Here is a 26,545-nt window from a genome sequence, read left to right on the forward strand (position 1 = left end):
TCTCAAGTGGTCATGGTGCTGGAATGCTGACCTGAAAGTCGCGCAATTGGATCCCGGCCGTGGCAACTGCTCTTTAAAATGAAGAGGGAAATGTTTGAAGCCGGTGTACTTAATTCAGATGCCCGTTAAAGAACACCAGCTGGTGGCCATTTCCGGGGCTTTCCCCTGCGAGTTCCTTCATAGTCGCATTGTGGTATTAGGACGTTAAAACACCAGCAGTTATCGTGGATGCAATGCTGTGCGCAGGACGAGGACACCCGGTGTGGCTGGTTTGGCTTCTCGCCGTTGGTGGCGCAGTGTTTCGCGAGGCCCGAGTGGGTGCTGGTGTGCTTCAGCATGGCTGCCTTCGTTCAGGGCATGGTGATCAGCGGCTTCATCAACGTCTCGCTGCCCACGCTCGAGCGCCGCTTCCACCTGCGCAGCGTCGAGACGGGACTCATCGTGGCCATGTACAACGTCGGCTCGCTGCTGCTCATGGTGCCAGTCACCTTCTTCGGCAGCGAGATGAACAAGCCAAGGATCATGGCCGTCGGAGTCGCGTGCATGGGCATCGGCTCCTTCATCTACAGCCTGCCCCACTTTGTGGCGCCGCAGTACAAGTGAGATATTTACGGTAGCCAATAGCCGCACGTACCAGTTACTCGATCAGTAGTGAAGTAATACAGCGTCCGCTTCCTGTGCGGAATGCGATGCTTTTCAATACTTCGGTCAACTCATCTATTACTAAAACACTAAATGCCAGCGTTCCGTTGTGGACGAACACTCGCCTCGAAAGGCGGCGACATAAAAACGCAGTGCCCGTTACCCATTATAGGAAGGTTAATTAATCTTTCCCTTTTTCCACCCCGATACCTTTCTACACCCAACGGGTGTCTGAATTGCCTCCAAGATCAGAGACATCGCGAGCTTTCCGCACGTCAACAGGTTTTGTAGTGCCTCCGTGATCGGTTCACCACCTATGTTTAAGCGTGATGCCACGTGATAGTGATGACGTCATCGCGTGATGCTAAATTACATGACGTCATAGTTATGTCGCTATACCGTAATGGCGACGGCATAAATTTGGACAATAAGCGATGTCATGAGGATACCTTATGGCTACTTCATCCCGTGATGACCTTTCGGCGGCACTCGTGTTAACGCCGCAGACGCAGGACGCCAGTGATCAACATTCGCGTTTTATGGGGCACGCAAGGCTTTCACTATAGATGTCTTACAAAGTCATTTTCACACATTTCGCACACTTTTAAGGCTTTCGCCTTGAAGACGTGTGAAAGTATCTGAGTGCGCCTTGTTCACCAGAACCTCAATTAGTGAAGTAGTGGGGCAACTGTGAGAGCCACAGTTGCCGCCACAGGTTACATACCATGGTAGTATAGGTGTACCTTCTCATTTGCGGTCTGGCACGCAGCAAAGCCAAGTTAAATACACGAACATTCACAATTTAAAACTTATCATATATTATCTACTTTCTGCGTAAACACATTTCCATTTACCAATACGTGATACAGTAACCAAACTTTGTCACTGAAATATGATATCTGTATTCGTGTGAAATGCCGTGTTATTCGTCAAGACCCAACTGAACAGAAACAGTTTTTATGGCTGTCAGACTGTTGCCGCGAGCAGCTACGATTCCTAACCGAAGTTTCCTACAAACTTAGAAGCAGTATTGCCACGCGTGTGTGTGTGTTTTTTTTCTCTTTTGTTTGATTCAGTCCCCCCCCCCCAAAAAAAAAGCCTTATTCAGGAATGCTCGGCGCAAACTGCGCCTCAATGTTCGAGAAGGTTCGTGATCATCCTAGATAATTCGGTTAAGATTGCGCGCAAGACGCGAACACTCGAGATTATTCCAGAGCTTGCGCGGGGACCAGTGATAAGGCTGGAATGTTCAACAGTACATGTATTAATGCCGATGCCCCGCCGCGGTGGTCTAGTGGTTAGGGTACTCGGCTGCTGACTCGCAGGTCGCGGGATAGAATCCCGGCTGCGGCGGCTGCATTTCCGATGGAGGCAGAGATTATGTAGGCCCGGTTGCTCAGATTTGGGTGCACGTTAAAGAACCCCAGGTGGTCGAAATTTACGGAGCCCTCCACTACGGCGTCTCTCATAATCATACGGTGGTTTTGAGACGTTAAACCCCACATATCATCATCGTAAATGCCGACGCGCTTCGTCACTTGTCAGTTGATCGACGGCCATCGCTCTGTTTGCCGCTATCTTCCTGTGTGTATCACTGTAATCTGACGTTTACCGGCAACAAACTCGGCCTAATAAAAGGTTTCATTTTGACTAAGCTGTCTCTGCCTTCGTCAGCGTCACGATCCCGTGACGATATTCAAAGAATCTATATAGATCTACCTATAACGATTAGAATGATCTCAGAGCTTCCGTGGGTGCCCTATTTTATATTCATCGGCTTCGCTCTAGCCTCAAGCTTACAATAATGTGCACTGATTATGGCGATTGCTTGATTATTCAGTCACCATACGTTTCGGAATGTGAACTAAGCTAGACATAATTTTTTTTACTCTGGAAATCTTCATTACGCATGTGTGATAAAAAACGTGTTCAATGATTCAGTGTACTTCGTACTCTACTATTGGTGAGCAAGAAAGCCGTCCCAAGAACAAACACGATTGATACGTATGTAAAAGGTATTGAATTGTACTGTATGTCACTATCTCCCTATACTTTTTCAGGGGCATGCGAGGTGGTATTAGTCTTGTTTTGGATCAAGGTTAAACATCGACTTTTATCACGGCAGTTAATTCGGTGCGAATTCCAGCATTGCAATGTACAAAGAGTGGTATCCATAAAACCAGTTGTTTCCTAGTTTATAATGTACCTGAACATTATCTGCAATTGTAATGATATGTCGGCCTTCCTCGTCATTCGGTATGCGGTCATAAATATTTTGCTTTAGCCACAGTTATAAGAAAGCACACTGATTTTTACAATTCACGGTTACTAAAATCTTCAACAAGACTGACTAAAAATTCATAACGTATAAGGTTATTAATGCATCGACACGGCAGTGACTTATGTAGCAGATGTGGTATTCTTATTCTAGACTACGTCGTTTGGTTCTTCCCGCTTGGTGAGCGACCGTGTTTCAATTGATCTGATGAAATGCATCTAATGCACGTCAAGCCTTCGAGAACTGTGTGATAGTCACCGTCGCGATAGCCAACAGCAACATTGCTACTCACAATCACGTAATCAACCCTTAATGTGCCGTAGAAGCCCCGGCAATTCCAATTGTTTTCGCTGCGTCATTGTGTTCACCCAGGTTTAGCCGACCACTGAAGGACCTATGCCCGTACGCCAGTGGACCAGCGTACGAATCCAGCGGCTCTCTTCGAAACTACCGATTCATCTTCATGCTCGCCAACCTCGTGCACGGCTGCTCCACGGTGCCTTTCTACACGCTCTCGGTGGCCTACATGGACGACAATCTGTCCGCCCAGAAGTCCAGCTGGTACATTGGTACGTTTGCTCGAGCAAAGTGTCATCTGCTGATTATGACCTCTGCGTAGTCAATGAAAGTTACAGTAGTCAACTGCGATTGATGATTGATATGTGGGGTTTAACGTCCCAAAACGACCATATGATTATGAGAGACGCCGTAGTGGAGGGCTCCGGAAATTTCGAGCTCCTGGGGTTCTTTGACGTCCACCCAAATCTGAGCACACGGGCCTACAACATTTCCGCCTCCATCGGAAATGCAGCCGCCGCAGCCGGGATACAGTAGTCAACTACAAATTAGTCCTTTAGGGAGTCAACTACGAATCAGTTCTTTAGAGTCGGAAGACTGAAAAATTTGGGGGCCCTAAAGCTTCGCCTTTAGCAGTTGAACACTATAGCGACACCCTGTTCCTAATGCGTACTTCAAACACTTGGGGCATGAAATCTTTTCTAACTTGCTATGCACCCACTACGTGGCCTTAAGACCATAGGCCCAGTAGCGTGTGTGCCTTTTGTGGTGGGTGACCGGCTTTGAACCAGCAAGCCATTATTATAATCACGCGTTCTGACGTCCACTGGCGATGGATGCTTGTACCACGCAATATTGCTGCTATATTTCATGTTGCATTGGGAAGTATGTATACAGGACGCGTGTGTTTGTGAATGAAAGCTACTTTCACTGCATTTCTATGCAGAGGAAGTTCTTTTCGCTGTATTCACAAGCAGCCTCGTGGCCGTGTGGTATAGAACACCCGCTTGCCACGCAAACGACGTGGGCTCGATCCCCACTTGAACCCTAACAACCCTGGTTTGGTCCCCACTCTGACCCAGAATTTTTTATTATTTATTTCGTTTGCATCGTCCTCGATTTCTCGGTCACGCATGAGACGATTTTTCCCCAACAACCAACGACGCCGATAGCGACGCCGGAATTTCTGCGAAACAAGCTATCGCGTAAAAATATGTCGGTTGCATTGATGCCAAGAAAAATTCTTGTAGAGAAAGCGAACTTGGATATATTACATAACTGAGAACCTGGCATCTGCATCGTGAAAACGGCTCACAGCCTCTGTTACTTGTGCTCAGGCATTTCGAGCATGAATCTATTACCGTGTCGCAGAGAACTCCAGAACTCGGTGTTCTTACGGAGTAGGCCATGGTTAAACAGGGTGCATATAACTTTTAGAGTGCTACGACTCGGTGGTTGCCGTAGCGGTTTCACATATTTCTACGCGGGTCTGCTCAGTTGTTTGATTATTCAGCATGGTGCCACAGATTAGCTGGACAAGTACACAGCCACCGTCACATATTGCTCTGTGGTTCCGATATACCGGATATATTCGCATGATGGCCACACCCATGTAGTAATGACACCCAGAACTTTGTCATCAATTCCCTCAAAATCAAATTCAAAGCTCCCCCATATATTAGCCACACTCTTAGTTCTTGACACAGGTGTGTTATCGGTCGTGTGGCGCAAGGTTTCTGACAATCTTCTTTAGGGGCAAAATAAGGCAACTGGGTCGGGTTTTCGGCCCCTCCACGTAGCAAAAGCGCAGCTTCCGGGAATTAACTAATGTCTGCGAGGCGCTGCCATGCACGAAGCAGAACCGACTGTATGGCGGATGAGAATATCCCTCGTGTAAATCAGCCACTAAATGTTTGAAGCGTGGGTTGACTTCATAGACAGTGACTCTCTATCATATTGCCGCGTGCATAGCTGCATTTAGCGGCGAGATAGCGACGACAACGAAGAACGCGGATTTGCTCGAGAGGTGCAGCGCAGCAGAGTGAAGAAGACGACAATCTTAGCGGTCTTCTCTGAGAGCGTCTCTACAAGTCCCACTGTCCGTGTTTTTAAATGAAGCCCCTGTAATTTATAACCCGCGACACTGGTGGAGGTGCTGGGTACTACCACCTCATGATCAGCACCCCTGTAAGAAGCCCCGAGTCCAGCCCTACAAGACAGCCACGCGTGGAGACGCCTGTGCACCGCTCAAGCCGTCGCCTTCAAGGTCTTGTACCAGAATTTGGCCTTTTAAAGGGAGCAACACTTCCGACAACCACCCCTACTCAAGAAATGGCAAGGAGTCCTGCACAGGTGACGGTCCAGAATATGCGCATTCCTGAACCATTTCATGGCCGGCCGAACGAAGATGCGCAAGATTGGCTTGAGCAGTTCGAACAGGTAGCTAAATCAAACTACTGGAGTCTCGATGGAAAGCTCTTTCACGTATACTTCGCCCTTGAAGACGGCGCGAAGACGTGGTTTATAAACCGGGAGGCAACATTGACGACATGGGAGGAGTTTTGTCGTCGGTTTCTTGACACCTTCGGTAACGCGGACCGACGCGAAAACGCACAACGCCTTCTTGAAGGACGCACCCAACAGCTGCATGAAAGCGTCGCCATTTTGCTGAGGATATGGTGCGCTTGTGCCACCGTGCGGACCCCAACATGCCCGAGGCTCGAAAGCTAAGCCATCTCATGAGGGGCGTCAAAGAGCAGCTATTTGTTGGTCTTGTGTGCAATCCGCCGACAACAGTGGACGAGTTCACCAGGGAGGCCACCGCAATAGAGCGTGCGCTACAGCAACGGTACCGACAGTCTGATCGCCCGGCCACCAGCGCAGCTGCAGGCGCCGCCGCACTTAGCGCAAACGACGAGTTTTCTCTACGCCACCTGATCAGACAGATCGTGCGTGAGGAGATCGCGAAGGAGAACGCAAAATACACATTACAGTCACAGGCGCCCACGCAGCAGGAGTCCACGGTAGCCTCCGTCGCTGAAGTCGTTCGCCATGAACTTCGACAAGCGTTTGCCTCTCCTCAGCAATATTCCCCTCCACCGCACCGTCCAAACTCGTGTACCTATGCAGACGCTTTGCGTAGTCCATTGGCTCCAGAAGTAGCATACCAGCCAAGCGGATACAGCTATGCAGACGCTGTTCGTCGACCCACGCCCATGCCAGCGCCGCAGTACCTCGAACCGTATCCTGTGGCAGCCTGGGCTCAGCAGGATTCTGTCAGGCGACCCTATATGCGGAAGACCGACATATGGCGCACTGCGGATCGTCGACCACTCTGCTACAACTGTGGAGAGCCAGGGCACATTTACCGTTTTGCCCACATCGCCGAGCTGAATACCGCGGTAGTGCACCTACAGCTACGCGCCGACAGTTCGACGAAAGCCGTGCCCCCATCTACGACGACCAGGCTGGCAGGCGGGAAGGCTCTTCTACCTTCCGGACGCGGTCACCATCACCGGCTCGCTTTGGTTCACCAAGCCGCCGTAGTTTTGTTGACGCCGTCAGAGGTCGGTCTCCCAGCCCATGGCGGGGAAACTGAAAGCAGTGACCTCTGGGGGGAAGGTTGCAAGCCGTCGAATTGCCGAAAATCCCCCACTGCTGCCGAAACACATGAGAGACGACGATGAAGACTTCGCCGAGAAAACTGTGACTGCCGACCTCACTGTGACGATTGACGGCGTTGAAGTGACGGCCTTAGTCGATACGGGTGCAGACTTCTCCATAATGAGTGAACGATTGGCAGATGAGCTCAAGAAAGTCAGGATAGAATGGACGGGCCCTTATATACGAAGTGGTGGAAGCCAGATAATGATTCCCACGGGAAAATGTACAGCAAGACTCACTATTGAGAATGTGGCTTTTGTAGCCACATTTCTGATCCTACCAGAGTGCTGCAAACCTATGATACTGGGAATGGACTTCTTAAGAGAGTACGGTGCTGTGGTCAACATACGCGACGGTGTGATCACATTCGCCGCCGACAAGTCTGTGACCACTGATCCAGACCAAGAACCCAGGGTGTTACGTGTGGTCGACGACGACGTCTGCATGCCACCACTGTCATGTAGTCTTGTTTCCGTGTGTTGCGCCGTGCACTGTAATGAAGACGCCATAGCCGAACGCATCACTGACCTTCTTTTTCACCAAGGCATCGCCATCGCTCGCGGTATCGTCAGCTTAGTGGATGGGCGCGCAGACGTGCTTCTGACCAACTTCACGAAAGAGCGCCGGCACATCGGTAAAGGCACGGCTGTGGCGTACCTCGAAGAGCTCGACTACTCTCACGACTGTCTTCTAATGCAAGGGGAAGCCACAGCTCAATCACCTTCACATACACCACCAGTTGATATCGGTCCGAGTCTAACACCGACTTAAAGATGCCGTCTTATGGAGCTGCTCGACCAGTTCAAGGACTGCTTCTCATCGACATCACGAGTAGGTCGAACGCCTCTGACTAAGCATCGCATAATTACGGAATACACAGCAAGACCGACCCGACAGAACCCATATCGCGTCGCTCAAAAAGAACGTGAGGTAATCCAGCAGCAAGTCAAGAAGATGCTAGAGGATGACGTTATCCAACCATCAAAGAGCCCTTGGGCATCGCCAGTGGTACTCGTGAAAAAGAAAGACAGCAGCTTGCGTTTCTGCATCGATTATCGTAAGCTGAATCATGTTACGAAAAAAACATGTTTATCAATTACCACGGATCGATGACTCTTTGGACAGGCTACGGCATGCGCGCTACTTCTCGTCAATGGACCTGAAAAGTGGATTCTGGCAAATAGAAGTAGATGAGCGCGACCAAGAAAAGACCGCCTTCGTGACGCCAGAGGGGCTTTATGAATTCAAAGTCCTCCCTTTCGGTCTATGCTCAGCCCCAGCCACGTTTCAGAGACTAATGGATACCAATCTGTCCGGCCTGAAATGGAAAACATGCCTTGTGTACCTCGACGACGTGATCGTTTTTTCGGCCACGTTTGAAGAGCATCTAAAGCGGCTTCTGTCAGTCCTTCAAGCCATACGGTCCGCTGGACTCACACTCAAACCGGAAAAATGCCACTTCGGCTTCGAAGAACTCCAGTTCCTGGGACACGTGATTAGTCGTGAAGGTGTGAAGCCTGACCCAGATAAAACAGCAGCCGTCGCAAAGTTCGCAAGGCCTGTTGATAAGAAAGCGGTCAGGCGTTTTCTGGGTCTCTGCGCCTACTACCGGCGATTTATAGCAGGCTTCGCACACATCGCCTCTCCACTTACCCGCCTTACAAGGGAAGACATCGCATTTGTATGGGGTGAAGAGCAAGAAGCTTCATTCAACGAGCTGCGACAGCGTCTACAAACTCCACCTGTCCTCACTCACTTCGACGAGAATGCACCAACAGCCATCCATACAGACGCCAGCAATGTGGGCCTAGGTGCTGTTCTTGTCCAATGCCAAGATGGTGCGGAGAGAGTGGTTGCCTACGCTAGCAGAACGTTGACACGCGCCGAGTCCAACTACTCAACAATGGAGAAGGAGTGTCTGGCCGTCGTTTGGGCAGTTGCGAAGTTCCGCCCGTACTTATATGGCCGCGCTTTCCAAGTCGTAAGCGACCATCACTCTCTTTGTTGGTTGACCAACATGAAATACCCATCTGGACGTTTAGCACGATGGAGCTTACGGCTCCAAGAGTATGACATGGCCGTAGTTTACAAGTCCGGAAGGCAACACTTAGACGCCGACTGTTTGTCAAGGTCACCGATTGAATCACCGGCTATAGAGGATGATGATTTCCCAGGTTTTTTAGGAGTTGTTGTTGCAGCTATCATTTCTCGGCAACAACAAGATGATCGGGAGCTCAACTCGCTTATATAATTCTTGAATGGACAAGCCGCCAATGCACCAAGAGTGTTTTCGAAGAACTTATCGTCATTCTGTTTACGGGACGGAATTCTGTACAAAAATAACTTTTCATCAACAGGTAGAGGCTATCTGCTGGTAGTTCCTGGAGCGCTCCGCAGCGAAATTTTACAAGCCTGCCATGACGAAGCCACTGCGGGCCACCTCGGTTTCACAAGAACACTGACACGCATCCAAGAAAAATATTACTGGCCAAGAATCGCAGCAGAGGTTAAGCATTACGTCCGAACATGCATTGACTGTCAGCGGCGCAAGGTACCACCTATCAAACCCGCTGGGCTATTACATCCTGTCCCCGTGCCAGAAACCCCGTTTTCTCAAATCGGAATGGATCTGCTGGGCCCATTCCCAACATCGGACAGTGGCAACAAATGGGTTATAGTGGCGACGGACTACCTCACCCGATACGCGGAGACCAAGGCAATCGCGAGTGGCACTGCAGCTGAAGCGGCCCAGTTCTTCATTGAGAACATTGTTCTGAGACATGTTGCTCCAGCTGTCGTCATAACAGACAAAGGTACCGCGTTTACAGCCGAGCTTTTGCGCACTGTGCTTACGCTCAGTGGCACAGCGCATAGGAAGACGACAGCTTACCACCCACAAACGAATGCGCTTACAGAAAGACTTAACAAGACAATCGCTGACATGCTTTGCATGTACATCGACGTAGAACACAATAATTGGGACCGAATATTGCCGCACATCACATTCGCGTATAATACGGCGCGCCAGGAAACAACAAAAATGACGCCGTTCGCATTAATTCATGGCAGAGAAGTTACGACAATGCTTGACGCCATGCTGCCTTACGATTGCAATGACTCAGAGACAGACGCCGCTGACTTCACCGAGCGCGCCGAAGAAGCAAGGCAGCTTGCCCGCGTCAGAATAATGAACCAGCAGCAACTTGACGTCCAACGGTACAACCTTCGCCATCGATTCGTCATTTATCAACCAGGAGATAGAGTCTGGGTTTGGTTTCCTGTACGACGACGAGGCCTCTCAGAGAAACTTCTACGCCGATACTTCGGACCCTACAAGGTTCTGCGCCGTCTTAGCGACGTGACGTACGAAGTCGTGCCCGACGCTTCCTCCAGTTCCAAACGTCGCCAGCAGCTGCCTGAGACAGTGCACGTGGTCCGCATGAAACTTTACCACTCTCAGTGATGTAAACACTCGATGGCCGCATCTCTACCTGTTGAGCGTCGGGACGACGCTTACTCTGGCGGGAGGGTAATGCCGCGTTCATAGCTGCATTCAGCGGCGAGATAGCGACGACAACGAAGAACGCGGATTTGCTCGAGAGGCGCAGCGCAGCAGAGTGAAGAAGACGACAATCTTAGCGGCCTTCTCTGAGAGCGTCTCTACAAGTCCCGCTGTCTGTGTTTTTAAATAAAACCCCTGTAATTTATAACACACGACAATATTCTATATAGATTAGAGCACGAGTTCATCTCGGACAGAGGTGGGTTTAGGGACTTGGCGAGGAAAGAGGAGGGCGTTAGTGAGGACGAGAAAGGACGTTCTTTCAACCACGTGACAGCAACTGCGTTATGATTCGCCCAGTATGAACGAGTACTACAGCTCAGTGACGGCAAGTATTGCTGAAAATCCGAGCGAATAGAAGAAGCATCTTCGTAGGAAGCGCAGAACTACACATGGAGAATAAGAAAGAATGACACGGGACAAGCGCTTGCGTCCTGTCTTTTTTGCTGTCGCCCCGCCGTGATGATCGAGTGGCTATGGCTCTCGACAGCTAATCCGAAAATGGCGGGATCAAATCCTGGTGGCAGCGGTGGCATTTTCGATGGGAGCGAAAGTGTTTTGTTGCAGCCCGTTTACTTAGACTTAGGTGCACTGCCGGTGGTCGAAATTTCCAGAACCCTCCACTACGGCGTATCTCATAATCGTATCGCCGTTTTGGGACGTTAAACTCCCGATACACGTATTATTGATTTGTTCCTCTTCGTGGGTAGCTTAGCGCTTCCCTACGAAGATGAATATGTACCAACTATCCCGATCTACTCGTTCACTGAATAAAAGAGGTGTTGTAATTTCATCCGTGTTAAAGGCCACACCGGTGATTTTCAACACAAACCTCGAAAAAAAGAGAGAGAGAACTACAAGCAGTACACGAGTATATAGGGTGTACGAACTTGCTTCGTGCGTCGAATTAAATTTAGTGCACAAAGAAGTTGCGGAAAACTGCGTCTGACACTTCCATGTAATTTTCTTCGACCGCAGGCATGTACTACACCGCAGCCATCATGGGGCCAGCGATCGGCTTCATTCTGGGCGGAACGTTCTTGAAGGCGTACACTGACCTCAATGTGGACGCCGCGAGGTGAATGTCGGGATAGCAATGCCATTGTTGTCCACCGTGGTGGAGCAGCGGTGTTCAGCTTCCGACCCGAAGGTGGCGGGTTCGATCCCCACCGCGACGATCACATTTCGATGGAGGCGGAAACGGTAGACGCCCGGCTACTTTACGGTGGAAGTGAATGTTAAAGAACACCGCTGGTCGAAATTGCCCGAGCTCTCCACTACGGTATTCCTCACAATCGCATTCTGGTTCTCGGACGTAAATGATACCCATGGGCATCATTATTTTAAATCTCATTGTTTGATACTTGTGTATTAGGTGAGAACGAGGTGCGCTCTTGTGTTGAAATGCTAGGGATTCGGTGTGTAGATTTGGCAATTTATAGAGAGCGAAAATGACTGGCAACAGGTAGGTGCAGCCTGCTCAAAGTTTCTTGCGATCAAGCGAGTTCACCGACTGTTTTGTGTGGCCCTCTTTCTTACATGAAACACTTGCGTTAGCCTACTTCTGTATACGATCGCAAAAACTTAGCGAAACGCCAGCACAGTGATTGCCTCGCACGTTACGACATGGAGACCCCGAACGAACAGCAGCTGCAAGAGAAATGTATCAGCATGTAGACGAGCACTAGGGATGTTGCCTATTCACCTGGATATTAGTAAAAATAAAAAAAACTTTCATTGCACATCTTTTTTAAGTTCGGTACGCATCAGGAACATCGGTGCGCATCAAGAAATTGAAAATGGTTCGACCTTGGCGATCCCTAAACCACGTCACGATTATACAAGCAAAGGTGTAGTAAAGGAGACCGTATTAGTTTTTACCGGCTGAGGTTTTCCAAGTACACCGAAACATAAATGCACGGGTGTTCTGCCTTTGATCCTCGTCGAAACGCGGCCGCCATGGCCATGAATATGACTGACTGTGTAATGTTCTGTCCGAACTGTGGGGCTCTTACGTCAACAATTACCGATACCTCATTTCTACACCTGTATACACTCACCGTGGTGGTATACTTGCAGCATCGGCCTGTCGCCTTCGAGCACCGTGTGGGTGGGCGCCTGGTGGATAGGCTTCGTGATTACCGGCACCCTGTCGCTGATCCTCTGCGTCCCCATATTCGGCTTTCCCAAGAGACTACCGGGTGCGATGGTGGTCCAGAAGCCGCTCGAAGTGGACGCACGGGCGCTCAGGGGCGACTCGGTGCAGGTGCGACTCTGCGACATGCCCAAGGCCGTGCGCTACCTGCTGAAGAACTACACGTTCCTCTTCATCAGCCTCGCCGCTACCGTCGAGAGTAAGCCTCCTTCGCAGAATCGACTGGGCCTTACAACTCACCAGAACTTAGCCGATAACCGTTAACTAAAACGTGCGCTGACAACTATCAACAACGAGTGTCGCTGGAACGAACGTTTGTGCAAGGGTACATATACATTATTCAGAAAGTTTACGGATGGGTTTCAGTGTAGCCATGTAAAACTGTTAACCTTCGTGGTTTGTATCTTTAACAACTGAACAAACAATGTTAAAGTAGACGCATATCCATAAATACGATTCTGTTCCTGCGTACGATGTTTCATGCCCTCGAATTTACGTCACGATATGCAAAAGCAAGATATCATCTGCTTAACAGCAAAAGATGATGGTGCCCAGGTGTCCTACGGAAAGTAGTCTACACTCCGTTTCATATTCGGCAGTCAGCGCTGTAAAGGTCTCGTAAGAAATTCAGTCGGAAAAGCGTATAACTGCGCGCTGTCTGATAGCCACGTTTCGTCGTCGTAAGCGCTCGCGCGAACAGAGCAAGGGAGTACACGCCAGGCGTCACGATGGTTCAGATGAAATTAAAGACAAAGAAACGCTATGGACGCGTTCACGCTCGAGCAGCTTGATGCGAGCGAGAGCGCTAAGGTGGCTGGAAGTGCGTGTTCGCGTGCGCCGTAATTCGGTCAGCGAGACGTATAACTGCGCGCTGTCTCATTAGCTTCGCTTCGTGCATGGTTTAAGGGCCAAACCTCATGAGCGCGAAAATGCACGCGACAGCGACGAGCGACGCTATGAGCGACGAAACAGGGCGTTCGCGCGACGTGTCGCGTGCTCGTTTTCGCGCGATCGCTCGGTTCTCCAGATTTGGAAACCGTCGCTCATCGCCCGGAAGTGCTGGGCTCAGCAGCCAATAGCGAAATACCGGAAAAGACAAAGACTACATAGGTGCACGTGACCCTGCCCGATTCACGTATGCGCAACAAGAAATAACGCAATGTTTATTACGCATGCGCATATAAAAATGCTGCAAGGCAATAATAAACACTTTCCGTTCCATTACACAACAATATATCTTATTTTTAAATTGGAAACCGCTCGCTACGCGGTTTTCTTGGTGCGAGTTGACGGCCTCATGCCAGCAACAGTGGAATTCGCTCGCCGAAGCCGTCGCGTGAATGAGGTTTGCCTGCGCTAGCGACTGATCGCGCGAAGACGATCTACGTCACGTCGCTCGTCGCTGTCGCGTGCATTTTCGCGCTTATGGGGTTTGGCCTTAAGGGTTCGCGCGAACGGGCGCGCACGTCAAACGTCGCGAGGCTTCAAATAAAAGTGTGTGTGCTCCTTATGCACGTCGCTGCCACCACTGTCTTTGCCATTTACAGAATTCATTCACATTTCGCCCGTTTTCGGAGCATTTATTTTGTACTGATTTCAAATTGTCCATATAACGCACGATAAAGAAATTGTTTGATCCTTCTCTAACCTTGTTTCCGGAGGTACAATACCGTCAGATATATTCACCAGACGGCAGAAGCGAGATTCATTGGTGTATCCCGGCTTGCTACTGCGGCACATTTTGCTGCTGCCTGTCTTCTAGGCATTCATACTCCAAACGAGGCACTTGAGTTACGGGGGCTTATAGAAACAAAGCTTTGTCGTGCAAGATATGCAGTTAGCGATTGCGCCTGTGCGAACCACCGCCGATGCATTGGCCACCATTTGGAATTCGCGGCGGGGTGTTTACATCAAGTATCTATTTAATGCTTTTTTTTTCGTTTGAATGAAGTAGATGGTTTTTTGGCAGGACAGTTGGGCTGCTCTCTTACGCAGGCCCGAACTTAAGCATCAAACCCTGGTCGTCCAGAGTGCCCGTGAACAGGCCGCCAAGCTCGGCCTGACGGTCCCTACGTGGGATTAGCCAGGTGGCGCGGGGTCTCCCCTGCGTCTTCTCAGCACCAAAAGAAAGTTTTAATCAATCAATCAAAGATAGTACATGCATTCCTAAATTTCGGGCGAGATAAAGTCAGCTTAGTAACATCATAACTATGTCTTCTGTGAAGCCAGTATGAGTTAGCGTGTTGAGATGACCGAGGCCATGCGTATTATTTTGAAATTGATTATAGAGACACCCAAAGAGAATATATGTCATCGCGGCCAGCGTGGTGGCCTGAACAACAATGTGATTCTAAGCTGTGGGTTCGAAGGACAACAGAGATAGCGAAAATTCATTGGCACGCCAATGTTCAGTGCACTACATTCTGACCATCGAGAGTTTTGCATTACGTTTTATAGTTGTTAAAATTACTAATGTCGATATCGAAGCTTCATCCGTCAGGTGCAACTCTGACTTCACGTTCCATGTCATTGGTCTGCACTACCATGTTCAGATGTTACAAAGCTGTTGCGTATACTTTTTTTTTTCTTTCGCAGCGATGCTTGGCTCCGGCTACTCGAACTTCGCCGCAAAGCTGTTCGAGTCCGAGTTCGGCATGACCTCGGCCAACGCGGCACTCCTGCTTGGTGAGCGAAATATGCGGCTTTGCTGTCTATCGAGCTACTTTGCCTATAACACCACAAAAAAAATGCTGGAGCAAGCAAAGCTGCTAGAAGATTCGGCGACATTCTCTTTTCAAGGATATTTTCGTCTCCCTATGCCACGTACATCTTCCCCTGAACTTTCACCTTGACATAGGAAGACAAAAATTGGCACGTTATCAAAAGTGGTGATATAAAAGTCATCTGGTGTCTATGTTTCCGCATGGCATCACTGGTTCTTTCAAATTTGCTATGAAGGGAAACGTCTTAACACTAACGCAAGTCAGTTCGCTGACCCAACTGAATCAACTTGCGTCTATATAGAACAAAATGGCATATCTGACACAATCACCGTGAGGAACTGCGATTGTACGACATTTACATACCTTAAATGTCTAAATGTACTACCAGTGGTTAGTGCTACTAATTCCGAGTCAGTAGTTGTAGTTTGCTTGTTTGGACCTTCTTTTCTGGTTTTTTTTTTTTTTGTGCACGTCCACCGTTCCTTGCACCTCTGTTCGTGCCCAGATAAGGTCATTATAATTTGGATCGTATACATGTCGGAACGCAGAACTAACACCGTCCCTTGTGCTCTCACGTAAGGCGACTCGCAGGCGAAATCAACTTTTTTTTTCTAAATCGATGTAATGAACGTTACCCGCCACCCACCGAATGGTTCCAGCATCTAACATGCCCTTGCGTTGCCTCCAGGCGCCTAGCTGGGTTTTGCTCCGAGTCCGTGATCGGCCCACCTTTTATCAAGGTACGAAGTCGTGTGACTACGTCATATTGTGGCTGACGTCTCAAATCAACCCGCGCAAAAATGTTTGCGATCTTACAAGTGCGACCGGCGTAATAAATTTCACATACGCTGTGTTTACTTTCTTTCATCTTTCGCCCCGACAAAGGCTCTGGAACAGACAGGGATGGCACGGGTGAAATTTAGGTCACGCACGCGTCATGACCTTCAGCCCTTTTCTTTTTAAATTTTGAATGCAAAGCAATTTTTGCGTACTGCAGATGCTTTGAGCATTTCTATCTATCTATCTATCTATCTATCTATCTATCTATCTATCTATCTATCTATCTATCTATCCCTCCAGCCACTTATGTCTGGGTGCTCTCGTGATCACCCCCTCAGCTCGGCATGGGCCAAAATTTGTATGAATGAATAAGAGGGTTGGACAGATATCTCTGCCTGCTGAACAACGTGAAGATCCCGTGACATGAACAACGTGAAGATCCCGTCACGTACTTCGTCAAACGTACTCTGTCTGCCCGACCCGCCACATAGCTTACCACGGGCCGCAGTATGCTTGTATAAGCTACAGGTGATTGACAGTTCCTATGTACCTATAAGAACAGCGATAACAGACACCAGTGACTTCGGCAGCATTATTCACACGAATGTAAAGAATGAAAAGTCAGGGCGCCGGCTTGAATCACACCCAAGCATTCTCTGCGACAATCCACGCTATAGGTGAAATGGCTTTGGAAAATGACCCTACGAGTGCGCAATGGCGGTGAAACGTAAATTTTTGTTGCAATAATGACTATCTAATTCTGTAAACATTACATATGTACTCTCAGAATAAAGGCATGATATAAAGGTCGACGTTAGTTGTACACGTCACATAAGTGCCATACACTGAAGTTGATCTATAGGTAGCAATAACCAGGGCTATCATCCTCGCGAGCATTACATATCAGCTTTCCGCTTCTGGGGTAGGCATACAACACATGTTTCTGTTGGCATCGTGAGAAGACTGCAAAAAAAAAACTGGCTATATAAAACATATATGGGAGTTCAACATAAGTCTGTGCGCGCAACATAATACATACTCTAACCATCATTTCGTAACATTTCATTCAATAAAAATTCACACTGCCGTCACTTTCGCTCCCCACAATTCGCATAACCATTGATTGATATGTGGGGTTTAACGTCCCAAAACCACTATATGATTATGATAGACGCCGTAGTGGAGGGCTCCGGAAATTTAGACCACCTGGGGTTCTTTACCGTGCACCCAAATCTGAGCACACGGGCCTACAACATTTCCGCCTCCATCGGAAATGCAGCCGCCGCAGCCGGGATTCGAACCCGCGCCCTGCGGGTCAGCAGCCAATTCGCATAACCATGATTCGCATGGTACATTGAACCTGCTGATTTTTTTTTTTTTTTGTCTCTGAACACACCGCTTAATTTCAGCGTGATCGCGAGCGCGCTCCTGTATTTCTGTGTCGCGTGCAATTCTGGCACTATACGGTAAAGTGTGGGCATATCGAGGCAACGTGATGCTCCCGCGCTGATGGCGACGCTGAGAATGCTCAAATCGGGCCACGTACATTTGTGTTGAAAACTCGGCCATCTTAGAATATGGCATCCTCTGTCGAGAGAAGAGAGGTCCATTTCTTGTTGACTGTGAAATCAGTTCTATCAAGTTTTGACTCTAGTGTTTTCGGAAGCCTCGGCTGTCGATCAGCAGCGCTTTCTGGCCACGTTCAAAGCCTGTGGCTGGGCCCCTTTAATATACGAATTCCTACGCAGTTTATAAGTGCGACTCATTGGTGTGACTTAACGGCATTCGCAGGCATGATCGGCATCCCGAGCGCGTGCCTGGGTTGCTTTGTGGGCGGCTACGTGGTCTCCAAGCTGAACCTGAGCTGCGGCAGCATTATACGCATGTGCACCGTAGCTTCCGTGTTCAACTGGTTCGTGTTCTTCGCGCTGCTCACCTCCTGTCCGGACATAAAGTTCGAGGGCATCGACGTGGACAACAAGATGTGAGCTGTTCACGTCTGCACGCTGTACTTTTATTCTATGGCATAGATTGCACGGTACTAAACCTAACGTGTACGGCGCGAGAGAACAAGGCATCAACGATTCTCGGAAGCGTAAGATGCGCAAGGGGGAAAGAAAACGAGTTCTGGCAATGATTACCCGAAGGGAGCTGCGGTAATCAACGAAGCAGCGTTCAGTAACTCCTTCAAGTGAGTCTTCTTGCACAGTTACTTCGCAATTCACTTATTCGTCATTTCAACAGCAAAGCTCTTCGAGCTATCGGTGACTTGGGCACCGGTAGAGCAAAACTGCGTGAGTAGGTATGTGCTAGTGGAACTGGGCAAGCGCCTCTACCAAGTACAGCAGCTGCGAACGCTGAATGAGGACTCTGTTCGACGAAGTTGAGCACGTGAAACACTTGAAAGAAAGACAGGGGGAAGAAAGGTCGTCAAAAGAAAGATAAAATACAGGAAGAAAGAAATAGAATAAATACGTACATCATAGAAACACAAAGGCACACAGAGAGTGGAAAAGAACCAGACACAAAAAAGCCGAAAAAAAAGAGGGAAAGAGATAAAAAGCGAGATAAGTAGGCAGAGAAAGGCACTGACACAGTTATAGTGATACAAACAGAAAAAGATAGAAGGATTAAAAAGCGGCGATAGACCAGGCAAGGGAAGAAAAGAAATAAACTTGCAAGCTGCAAGAGTAAAACAAATGAAGAAAATAGTAAAAAAAGTAATGAAAGAGGCACAGAACGATATGCAAGACACTGAAAAGGTGAAAGAAAGACAAGTAAGAAAAATGCAGAAAAAAGAGAAAGGCCATTTGGCTGAACTGTTCCTCCTGGCTTATGATACCCCCATGTACGAAGTTGCCTTGGTTCGGTTGCATGCAGAAGACCGTGTGACGTTTCCATAATTATCCAATGGATGTAGCTGGCATGGCTGTTGACAAAGTGTGGTAGCACGGTTACACGGGAGTACTCAAGTAGTGAGCTGTTATCAATATCCGCCTATCCATCACATACTGCCGTATAAAATGGCACCTCTGTTTTTGTGTGTGTGTGCGTGTGTGTGTGTGTGTGTGTGCGCGCGTGCGCGCGTGCGTGCGTGCGTGCGTGTGTGTGCGTGCGTGCGTGTGTGTGTGTGTGTGTGTGTGTGTGTGTGTGTGTGTGTGTGTGTGTGTGTGTGTGTGTGTGTGTGTGTGTGTGTGTGTGTGTGTGTGTGTGTGTGTGTGTGTGTGTGTGTGTGTGTGTGTGTGTGTGTGTGTGTGTGTGTGTGTGTGTGTGTGTGTGTGTGTGTGTGTGTGTGTGTGTGTGTGTGTGTGTGTGTGTGTGTGTGTGTGTGTGTGTGTGTGTGTGTGTGTGTGTGTGTGTGTGTGTGTGTGTGTGTGTGTGTGTGTTTTCTGACCACGGCTATAGGTTGAAAGTAGAGAGTGCCGAAATTTTTCTTGGAGCAAATTAAAGTGTGAGCTCTTCCAACAGGCACATGCAAAACTCGGCAGCAATTTCCAACAAACCTTCCCAGGTGATATTTTGGTCCTGCTGAGTGAAACAGCGGCAAGGATAGAATTCCCGCTGGGTAATATTGGTAGGACCCATTTTCTTCTAAATTTAGCCTTGTTGTGTCTCTTACCTAGCACTAGACGCGAATGAGAACTCACCATTATTTTAGTGGGAACAATAAAAAATCACGAGACATGCGCTAAAAGATCATGTCTTCTAGCGTGCTTAGTAAAGCATAGTTGCCTGTGAACTTGCATCCAAACGTAATAAGTCCAAATGGATCTTCAAAGTCGTAACAATCAAATGCGAGCACACTAAAATATACCGTAAAGGTTGTTGTCTAGGAATCGGTATGATCAGCGAGCTACCGTGCTGGCTCTAATAATGTTTCACTGAACAGTCAGAGCGACGGTGCTGCTGACGCTGAATATAACGCTCGTCATGCCGTGCTTTATGTCACAGCGTCCTCACGTCCAAGTGCAGCAGCGAATGCATGTGCCCGCTCAGCTTCAATCCAATCTGCGGTCGGGACTTGAAGATGTACATGTCACCGTGCCAAGCCGGCTGCCGCAACGAGACCCAGGATCCCGTCGCCGGAACCACGGTCAGTGTCTTAGCCTTAAGCGCGCTGATTGTCGCGTGGGAGGGGATGCACGTCCTTAAAGTGGGAGGCAATTATGTCCTGCCCCCTCAGGCTTCATCGAAGACTAGTAGACTATAGGAATTCATCACAAGTTGATGAGATAATTGCACACGCAAACTAAAGAGATGAACATTCACTGCTCACAAAACCATCTAATCGTACACATCTGGAATCACTTGCCAACCGATCAGCTCGCTTCATCGCTTGACAAAAGTCTACTTGCATTGCGCTGAAACAATGACGCGGTCGACATGAACCCGCGTCATAGCGTACATTATCGTTTTTATAGCTACGCTGTTAATTTTTCTTTCACCCGAAATCAGTTGGCCGGCGGGTAAAACCACAATGCAGTGCTAGCGCCGATTCCAGTAACACGCATCATGTATAAATAGTCTCACCTTGTTTTCTGAAAGAATACTTTTTCTCCGGAGAAACGAATACATCTAATTAACTCGACGCCTGCTTCTTCATAAAGCAATGTAGTAGGCAAGACTCTGAAACACAAAATTACGCCTATTGTATATTTTGATCTGCATAATAGCATCTGCATTCGATTCTTTCTTTTCTGTTTACCAATACTAACGCAGCCACAGTATTTCAGTGCAGTTAACAGCAACTTTTTGATGAGATGAGAGGGTTCCCTATTACAGTCGTTTCATAAAGCATTATCTGGTTGAAATCCATTTCGGACGATTGCTGTTAAGGGCAGTACAAGCACAGCGATGCTGTATGATATTACAATCACAAAATGATAACACGTTCAGCGTTAGCGCTCTCTCTATTCTAGTGAATAGTACTGGCAATTGGGCAACTTATAAATGATTCATTGTGAGTATAAGCCCACAACACACCTGAAATGGGATTAATGTAACACTCGGATGCTACCCAAGCGCTGACACGGCACAAGTGAGACGACAGTACGACTATCAGTGTGTACTGAATGGCCCGTGCTTTGATGTTTCTACTAATCGACATAACATTAAATGAGCAACAACACGACATTCGGAGCTCATGTCATGTCTAAGCCCTCCTTTGTCCTCCTTTTTAAGAGCACTTGTTGCTTACGTTCCTGGTTAGAGTCGTGAAAAATTTTTAAAAATCTTGACCCTCGCGTGCAGTTGTACACCAATTGCGACTGCATCACCTTGGAGGGAGACAGCGCCGACGACGTTGTGGAGGCCGAGCGCATACGCTGCACGCAGGAGTGCTCCGCGTACTTCTTCTACATGGCGGCCACTTTCTTCTGCCTCTTCAGCACATTCTTCATCAGCGCACCCGGCATCAGCGTCACCATCAGGTCGGTAATCCTAAATGTAAGAACTTGCCGTTTGGTGAATCGAATGCCAGATGGTTAGCTGCGACGTCGTCCGACTGAAGCTGCTGATAGGTTGGCTATATTATCAGCCGTAGATTGTGGTGCTCAGTGCGATCGCACTTACTCGTTCGTCCTTTGCTCTCTGTCTCAAGTATGATGGTGTCACCCTCAAGAGGTCACAGTGTTGCACACGTACGCCTACAACCAAATAGGGCGACGCGAACAAACGTGATTGTGTCTTCTTGTTTTACCCCTATTGTAGTCAGGGCCCTGCGTAACCTCGAAGATGTTTCAGCAACGAGACCCAACGACCCATTTGTCTGACGTCACACTGTCAAACTGTTCCAAGCGTCTGCCTTATACGTCATTTTGACGAACTAGAAAAGCACATGATTGCCGCTCTTGGATAGCGTGATATCGAGGCAAAAATAGTGTTTGCTCTACGAGGACGGACGGAGGGAGCACATGCGCTAGGTTCTATATTGCTCATAAGCCATATTCAATATAAAGCACAAATCGACAACAGAAAATGCACAGCGAAAATGGGCAAATCCTGACGGATACACAATAGTAAAGCAGCTTATAACATCAGGGAACCATGATTATCTAACCTCCGATAGAAAAGCTAACTCTTCATCTACAAGGGCTATGGCAAGGCGTACTGACGCAGCTGTCTTCCAGAACGTGATATCGGAAGACTGGTAAAATGGCCGCGTTATAGAGGACACGTGAAAGTGATGATAAGCATCGAACACCGTAATATAAATAGAAATGTACAGTGAAGGCGTGAGAAAAAAAAATCACAGCACATCCACGTAGTGAATGATTATGAGTGGGGCGAAGCGTCCGTCAGTCCGTACGCGCTTCCGCCCATCCATTCGTTCTGGCTTCCGTCCGTTCGTGCGTCCATCCGTGCGTTCGTCCGCGTGTCTGTCGGCGCGTCTGTCCATCCGTCCGTCTGCTTGTCTGTCTGTCCGTCCATGCGCCCGTCCGTCCATCTAGTTCCCCTCCTTCTATCTCCTCCTTCCCCTGTCTATCTCCTTCCCCTGTTGCACATACCCGTCCCTCCCCTGTGGCACATACCCGCTCTCTCAGGTATGTGCCACGGCGGTTACGCACGATGACAACGGGGGACGCACAAGCCACGCCATAACGAGCTTGACCCCTGAAAAAAAAAACTTCGCCACGCACACTGCTTTTTGCTTTTCCGAAATTTTCTGCATACGATATGCAGCGTAGAAAGTTGGCTGAGTTCAATTAGTGTTGGTCTTGCCGCGCATTGTGATAGAAGATGTGCCTGCGATAGCATGATCGGTTGTTCTCCTTTCAAACGTGCTGAGTAGTGTGAAAATGCTCTTCGGGTTAGTTTCGAAGAGGTCGTCGAGGAACTTGGCTTGTACTGAACAGCTAGGTTCCTTGATCGCCTTTCCATAACGGAGCCACATTGATGCGAAATGTTTCGTTGCAGGTGTGTCACAGAAAAGCAGAAGTCGTTCGCATTAGGAGTACAATGGGTCTGCATCCGGTTGTTGGGTACGTGGTCACGTTTTTGCTTTTTTATTTCGATCAGTGTTTTTACGTATTCAATTAAGCGCCAAAAAGCTCGCTAAGGCGCATGCACACAGCACCTGGAAATGGTTTCTGAGAGGCGTCTTCGCACATTTGTGCATTCGTGAAAGATTACGCCGGCCAAGGCGATATGTCTACAATGGAATCGAGTAATTCATCCAAATGTTCGGCAGGGTCTTAAGCTGCAATGGATCAAGAAGAACGTACAGGATTTCACTGTCTGCAATTTCTTCAATCTTCAAAGCTACAGAGGTCTTCCAGAATCCAACTTTTTATCAGATGTTTCAACTATACTGAGAGCACGTTTAAATTATTTTACTGTTATTTCATAGCCTTTAGTCAAGTTATGATTGCTCTTTAGAATGACTTGCATTGTTTGAACCGACTCACTTATCGTGAGTAACTAAACCTACTGCTTGGTCAAACATGTGGGTATCATCTTTGTTTTTTTTTGCTACCCGAATTTAACGATAATCGGTATAACGATCAAACCATACAATTTTGCCACTTCATTATACTGTAAAATACGACTTCAGTAATCGTCACTTCCATAATCCATTTGGTTGTGAGAATTTTTAGCACTCCCCCACGGCAACGACATTCACCTTAATGCTAACTTCAGTTGAACTAAATTTATTCTATACGACGTATTAGTTCTACGAACATACGTGGCAACCATACCATGTTTTCTACATCCATGGCGATCGCTTAAACAATCACGCCCTCATTATTCCCATAAAAATAGCGCCAATAACGAGGGACAAGAAAAGAAGGAGACAGACGGCGGCACTGACTTACAACAAGATTTATTTGATGGAACCGCGCAATATATACTTGAGCAGTATCTGACCAATAAGAAGAATGACAAACCAAAGAAAACGGAATTCACCTAACACTGCCCTCATGTTTTGCAGTACAGTTTAGTGCGACCTTCGTCATCAGCTCCACCAACACAACCTCCATGATTTAATCACCGAGGCCGCAATATTATTTTACGTGATTCTTCACCACGTCACACAACGTCGAATCCAAATGGCGACCCATGTATATTTTTGAGGCAAGCCGGAGTCTTCACCTTAGCAATGGGTGCCATGGCCTTAGCAACAACAACAATCACAGCTTTTGCAACAGCCGCCAACTTAGGCCTACAATGCAGTACTGGTTGTGACGAAAAACGCATGCGTCTGTGCCCAAAAAAAAAAAACGGATGTTTCGCGTAGTCCCATGATGCACTTCAAAAAACTGAAGACATTTTCCGAACAGCGCAGTATTGCGCCAGAGAAGTTTCACGACATCATGTACACAGTAAATCAAATCGTAGCCACTGTAGTTCAAAGAACAAAGCACAGCCAAATGATATTGCATTCTACACGACATCCTCAATAAGCATAAATTCGCAATAAACGCACCAGCATGACGTAAAAATGGGCTGAAATCTCCTTTGAGCGCCTCGCCTTTTTTGCAGCTGGTGGTAAACCAGCTGCAACATAGTTATTTCCATTTCACGCTAGCTTTTTCTTTTTACTATGGGCTTTCTTCATTTGCGCTCAAGTAAAGCTCCATTGAACTCAAGTAAAGCTTCGTTCAATCCCCACGTTTGAAAGGTGGAGCGTGCTACCGCACAGTATAACTAAAGCTAACTGTTCAGAAGAATTTGAAAAAATGGTACTGGTCTCCTATTCTTCTACGTAACCATATATAAGCGTTATTACCTTCCTTTTTCCCCAGTTATAAGCGGTTTGTATGCTTTCACACGAGTTCAAATAGTTATACATAGTGATAAAAAAGTTCCGGATTTTGATCATTATAGTTTGAAGCATGTGGAACAGTGTACATATTGAGTGTATTGTGCATGCGATTGTGTTACTCTCCGCTCAATGTTGGTTAATATAATGTCCAAAACTTGAATACTTTTCCACGTTGTACTTTCAGTTAGATTCGGTTTTCGTTTTCAATACGATTTCTGTGGTCTGTATGGTGTGGTTTTGTTTAAACCTGTCACATGCAATGTCTGTCCTGATTTCACTGTGTAGTGCTTGTGTCTGTGAGCAATGTGTGAACTGTATTTCAGTACTCTACCCTGTATCGGTCTTTTGGCTAACAGTGTAAATAAATAAATAAATAAATAAATAAATAAATAAATTGTGAGATCATCTCCTTCCCGCCAACCGCAGGCACCATCCCGGCGCCGCTCATCTTCGGAAAGACGGTGGACATGGCGTGCGAGATCTGGTCTTCCGTGTTCAACGGCGAGGCCAACGAGTCCGGCAACTGCGCCATCTACAACAACGCAGCGCTGAGCCGCAACATGGCCACCCTGCTGGTGCTGCTGAAGACCATGTCGGTGGCACTGTTCGCCTGCGCCAGCCTCTCCTACCAGCCGCCCACGTCGCCGATGTCGTGACTCCCGTTAAGAAAATGGCGATAAATCTGCGAATCGATGTCTCTCAAGTTTACTACGCGCACAAACAGCGTCCACCCATACTCAGTAAGAACAGTCGCGATGCCCGCTGTAAAGCACACAATATTGTGTACAAAAACTTATTAAAATGTATTGTTAGCCAATGAATATCAGACCATAGCTTCAAGAAAATGTGGAGAACGCTTGGGTTTCGCCTACAAGAGTGGGTCGCGATAGCGTAATTAGGCCGCGTGTGCACTGCCTTGGGAACTGCTGTCCGGCTTCGGTTCTCGGTGCATGCCTCAACCATTCTGTGCACGTAACATTGGCCGTTTTCCGTATCATCGAATGCCTATTGCAAGCATTGTTTTTATGTGCCCACTGCGCCTTATAGTTACTATTGCGAATCGGCGAAGAGCCCCACTACAGGGCAGCACGCCAACTATAACTCAGCCGTTCATTTTGTTGATGGTTCTTCTGCTGCTGATTAAGTACGTCGGGACGCTTTGTAATGGGTCGACATTTAAACCATTTGTTAAAGGGCCTTTGAAGCACTTTGTTCAATTCACGTCTTTTGATGCCTGGCGCGATTCTATACGCTTCTGCCGCGGAATATACGATGCGTCAATGAGACTACGTCCACTACATGACATTCTCATAGCGTTTATTATTATTTTTTCAAGTTTCTTCAACAGTCCGCTTCATTCTAATGGTAGCTTCATTAGGCGATAGATACGAGGAAACTGAGTTTCAGCTAGAAGGGCGTAATTGCGTTGGTGAGGTATCCTTACTGGTATAGACAACATTGTGGAAAAACTGTTACTTGGTGTATTCGTTCTAGAGATGGTGATTTTTTAAACGTTGCATGCTCGTCACTGTGTCGCAATAGAAGGAGGAACATTTCAGTTCAACTCTGTTGCATTATACTGCCATTTCTAAGTTCAATAAATACCATGAACGATAGAAAAAACCTCACGACTTTGTGGTAGAACACCTGCATGCAAAGCAGACGGCCTGGCTTCGAATGT

At 47.8% G+C, this 26,545-nt stretch overlaps 1 protein-coding gene across 1 annotated transcript; it reads left to right on the top strand.

Moving 5' to 3' along the window:
- Positions 1–228: 228 nt before the first annotated feature.
- Positions 229–26,265, top strand: LOC142786518 (solute carrier organic anion transporter family member 4A1-like). Its single transcript, XM_075884245.1, has 10 exons — positions 229–599; positions 3,293–3,489; positions 11,421–11,520; positions 12,522–12,796; positions 15,193–15,282; positions 17,892–18,084; positions 20,052–20,193; positions 21,351–21,529; positions 23,016–23,080; positions 25,291–26,265. The coding sequence occupies exons 1-10, from the start codon at positions 229–231 to the stop codon at positions 25,518–25,520; spliced, it is 1,842 nt and encodes a 613-aa protein (XP_075740360.1). The 3' UTR covers positions 25,521–26,265.
- The last annotated feature ends 280 nt before the right edge of the window (positions 26,266–26,545 follow it).

This window comes from Rhipicephalus microplus, unplaced genomic scaffold (assembly GCF_043290135.1).
Source record: "Rhipicephalus microplus isolate Deutch F79 unplaced genomic scaffold, USDA_Rmic scaffold_24, whole genome shotgun sequence".
Lineage (NCBI taxonomy): Eukaryota > Metazoa > Arthropoda > Arachnida > Ixodida > Ixodidae > Rhipicephalus > Rhipicephalus microplus.

Coding starts and splice junctions, on each gene's coding strand:
- LOC142786518 (XM_075884245.1), top strand. CDS start 229: ATGCAATGCTGTGCGCAGGACGAGGACACCCGGTGTGGCTGGTTTGGC. Junction 11,521..12,521: donor CTCAATGTGGACGCCGCGAG/GTGAATGTCGGG, acceptor GTATACTTGCAG/CATCGGCCTGTCGCCTTCGA. Junction 20,194..21,350: donor ATCCCGTCGCCGGAACCACG/GTCAGTGTCTTA, acceptor CCTCGCGTGCAG/TTGTACACCAATTGCGACTG.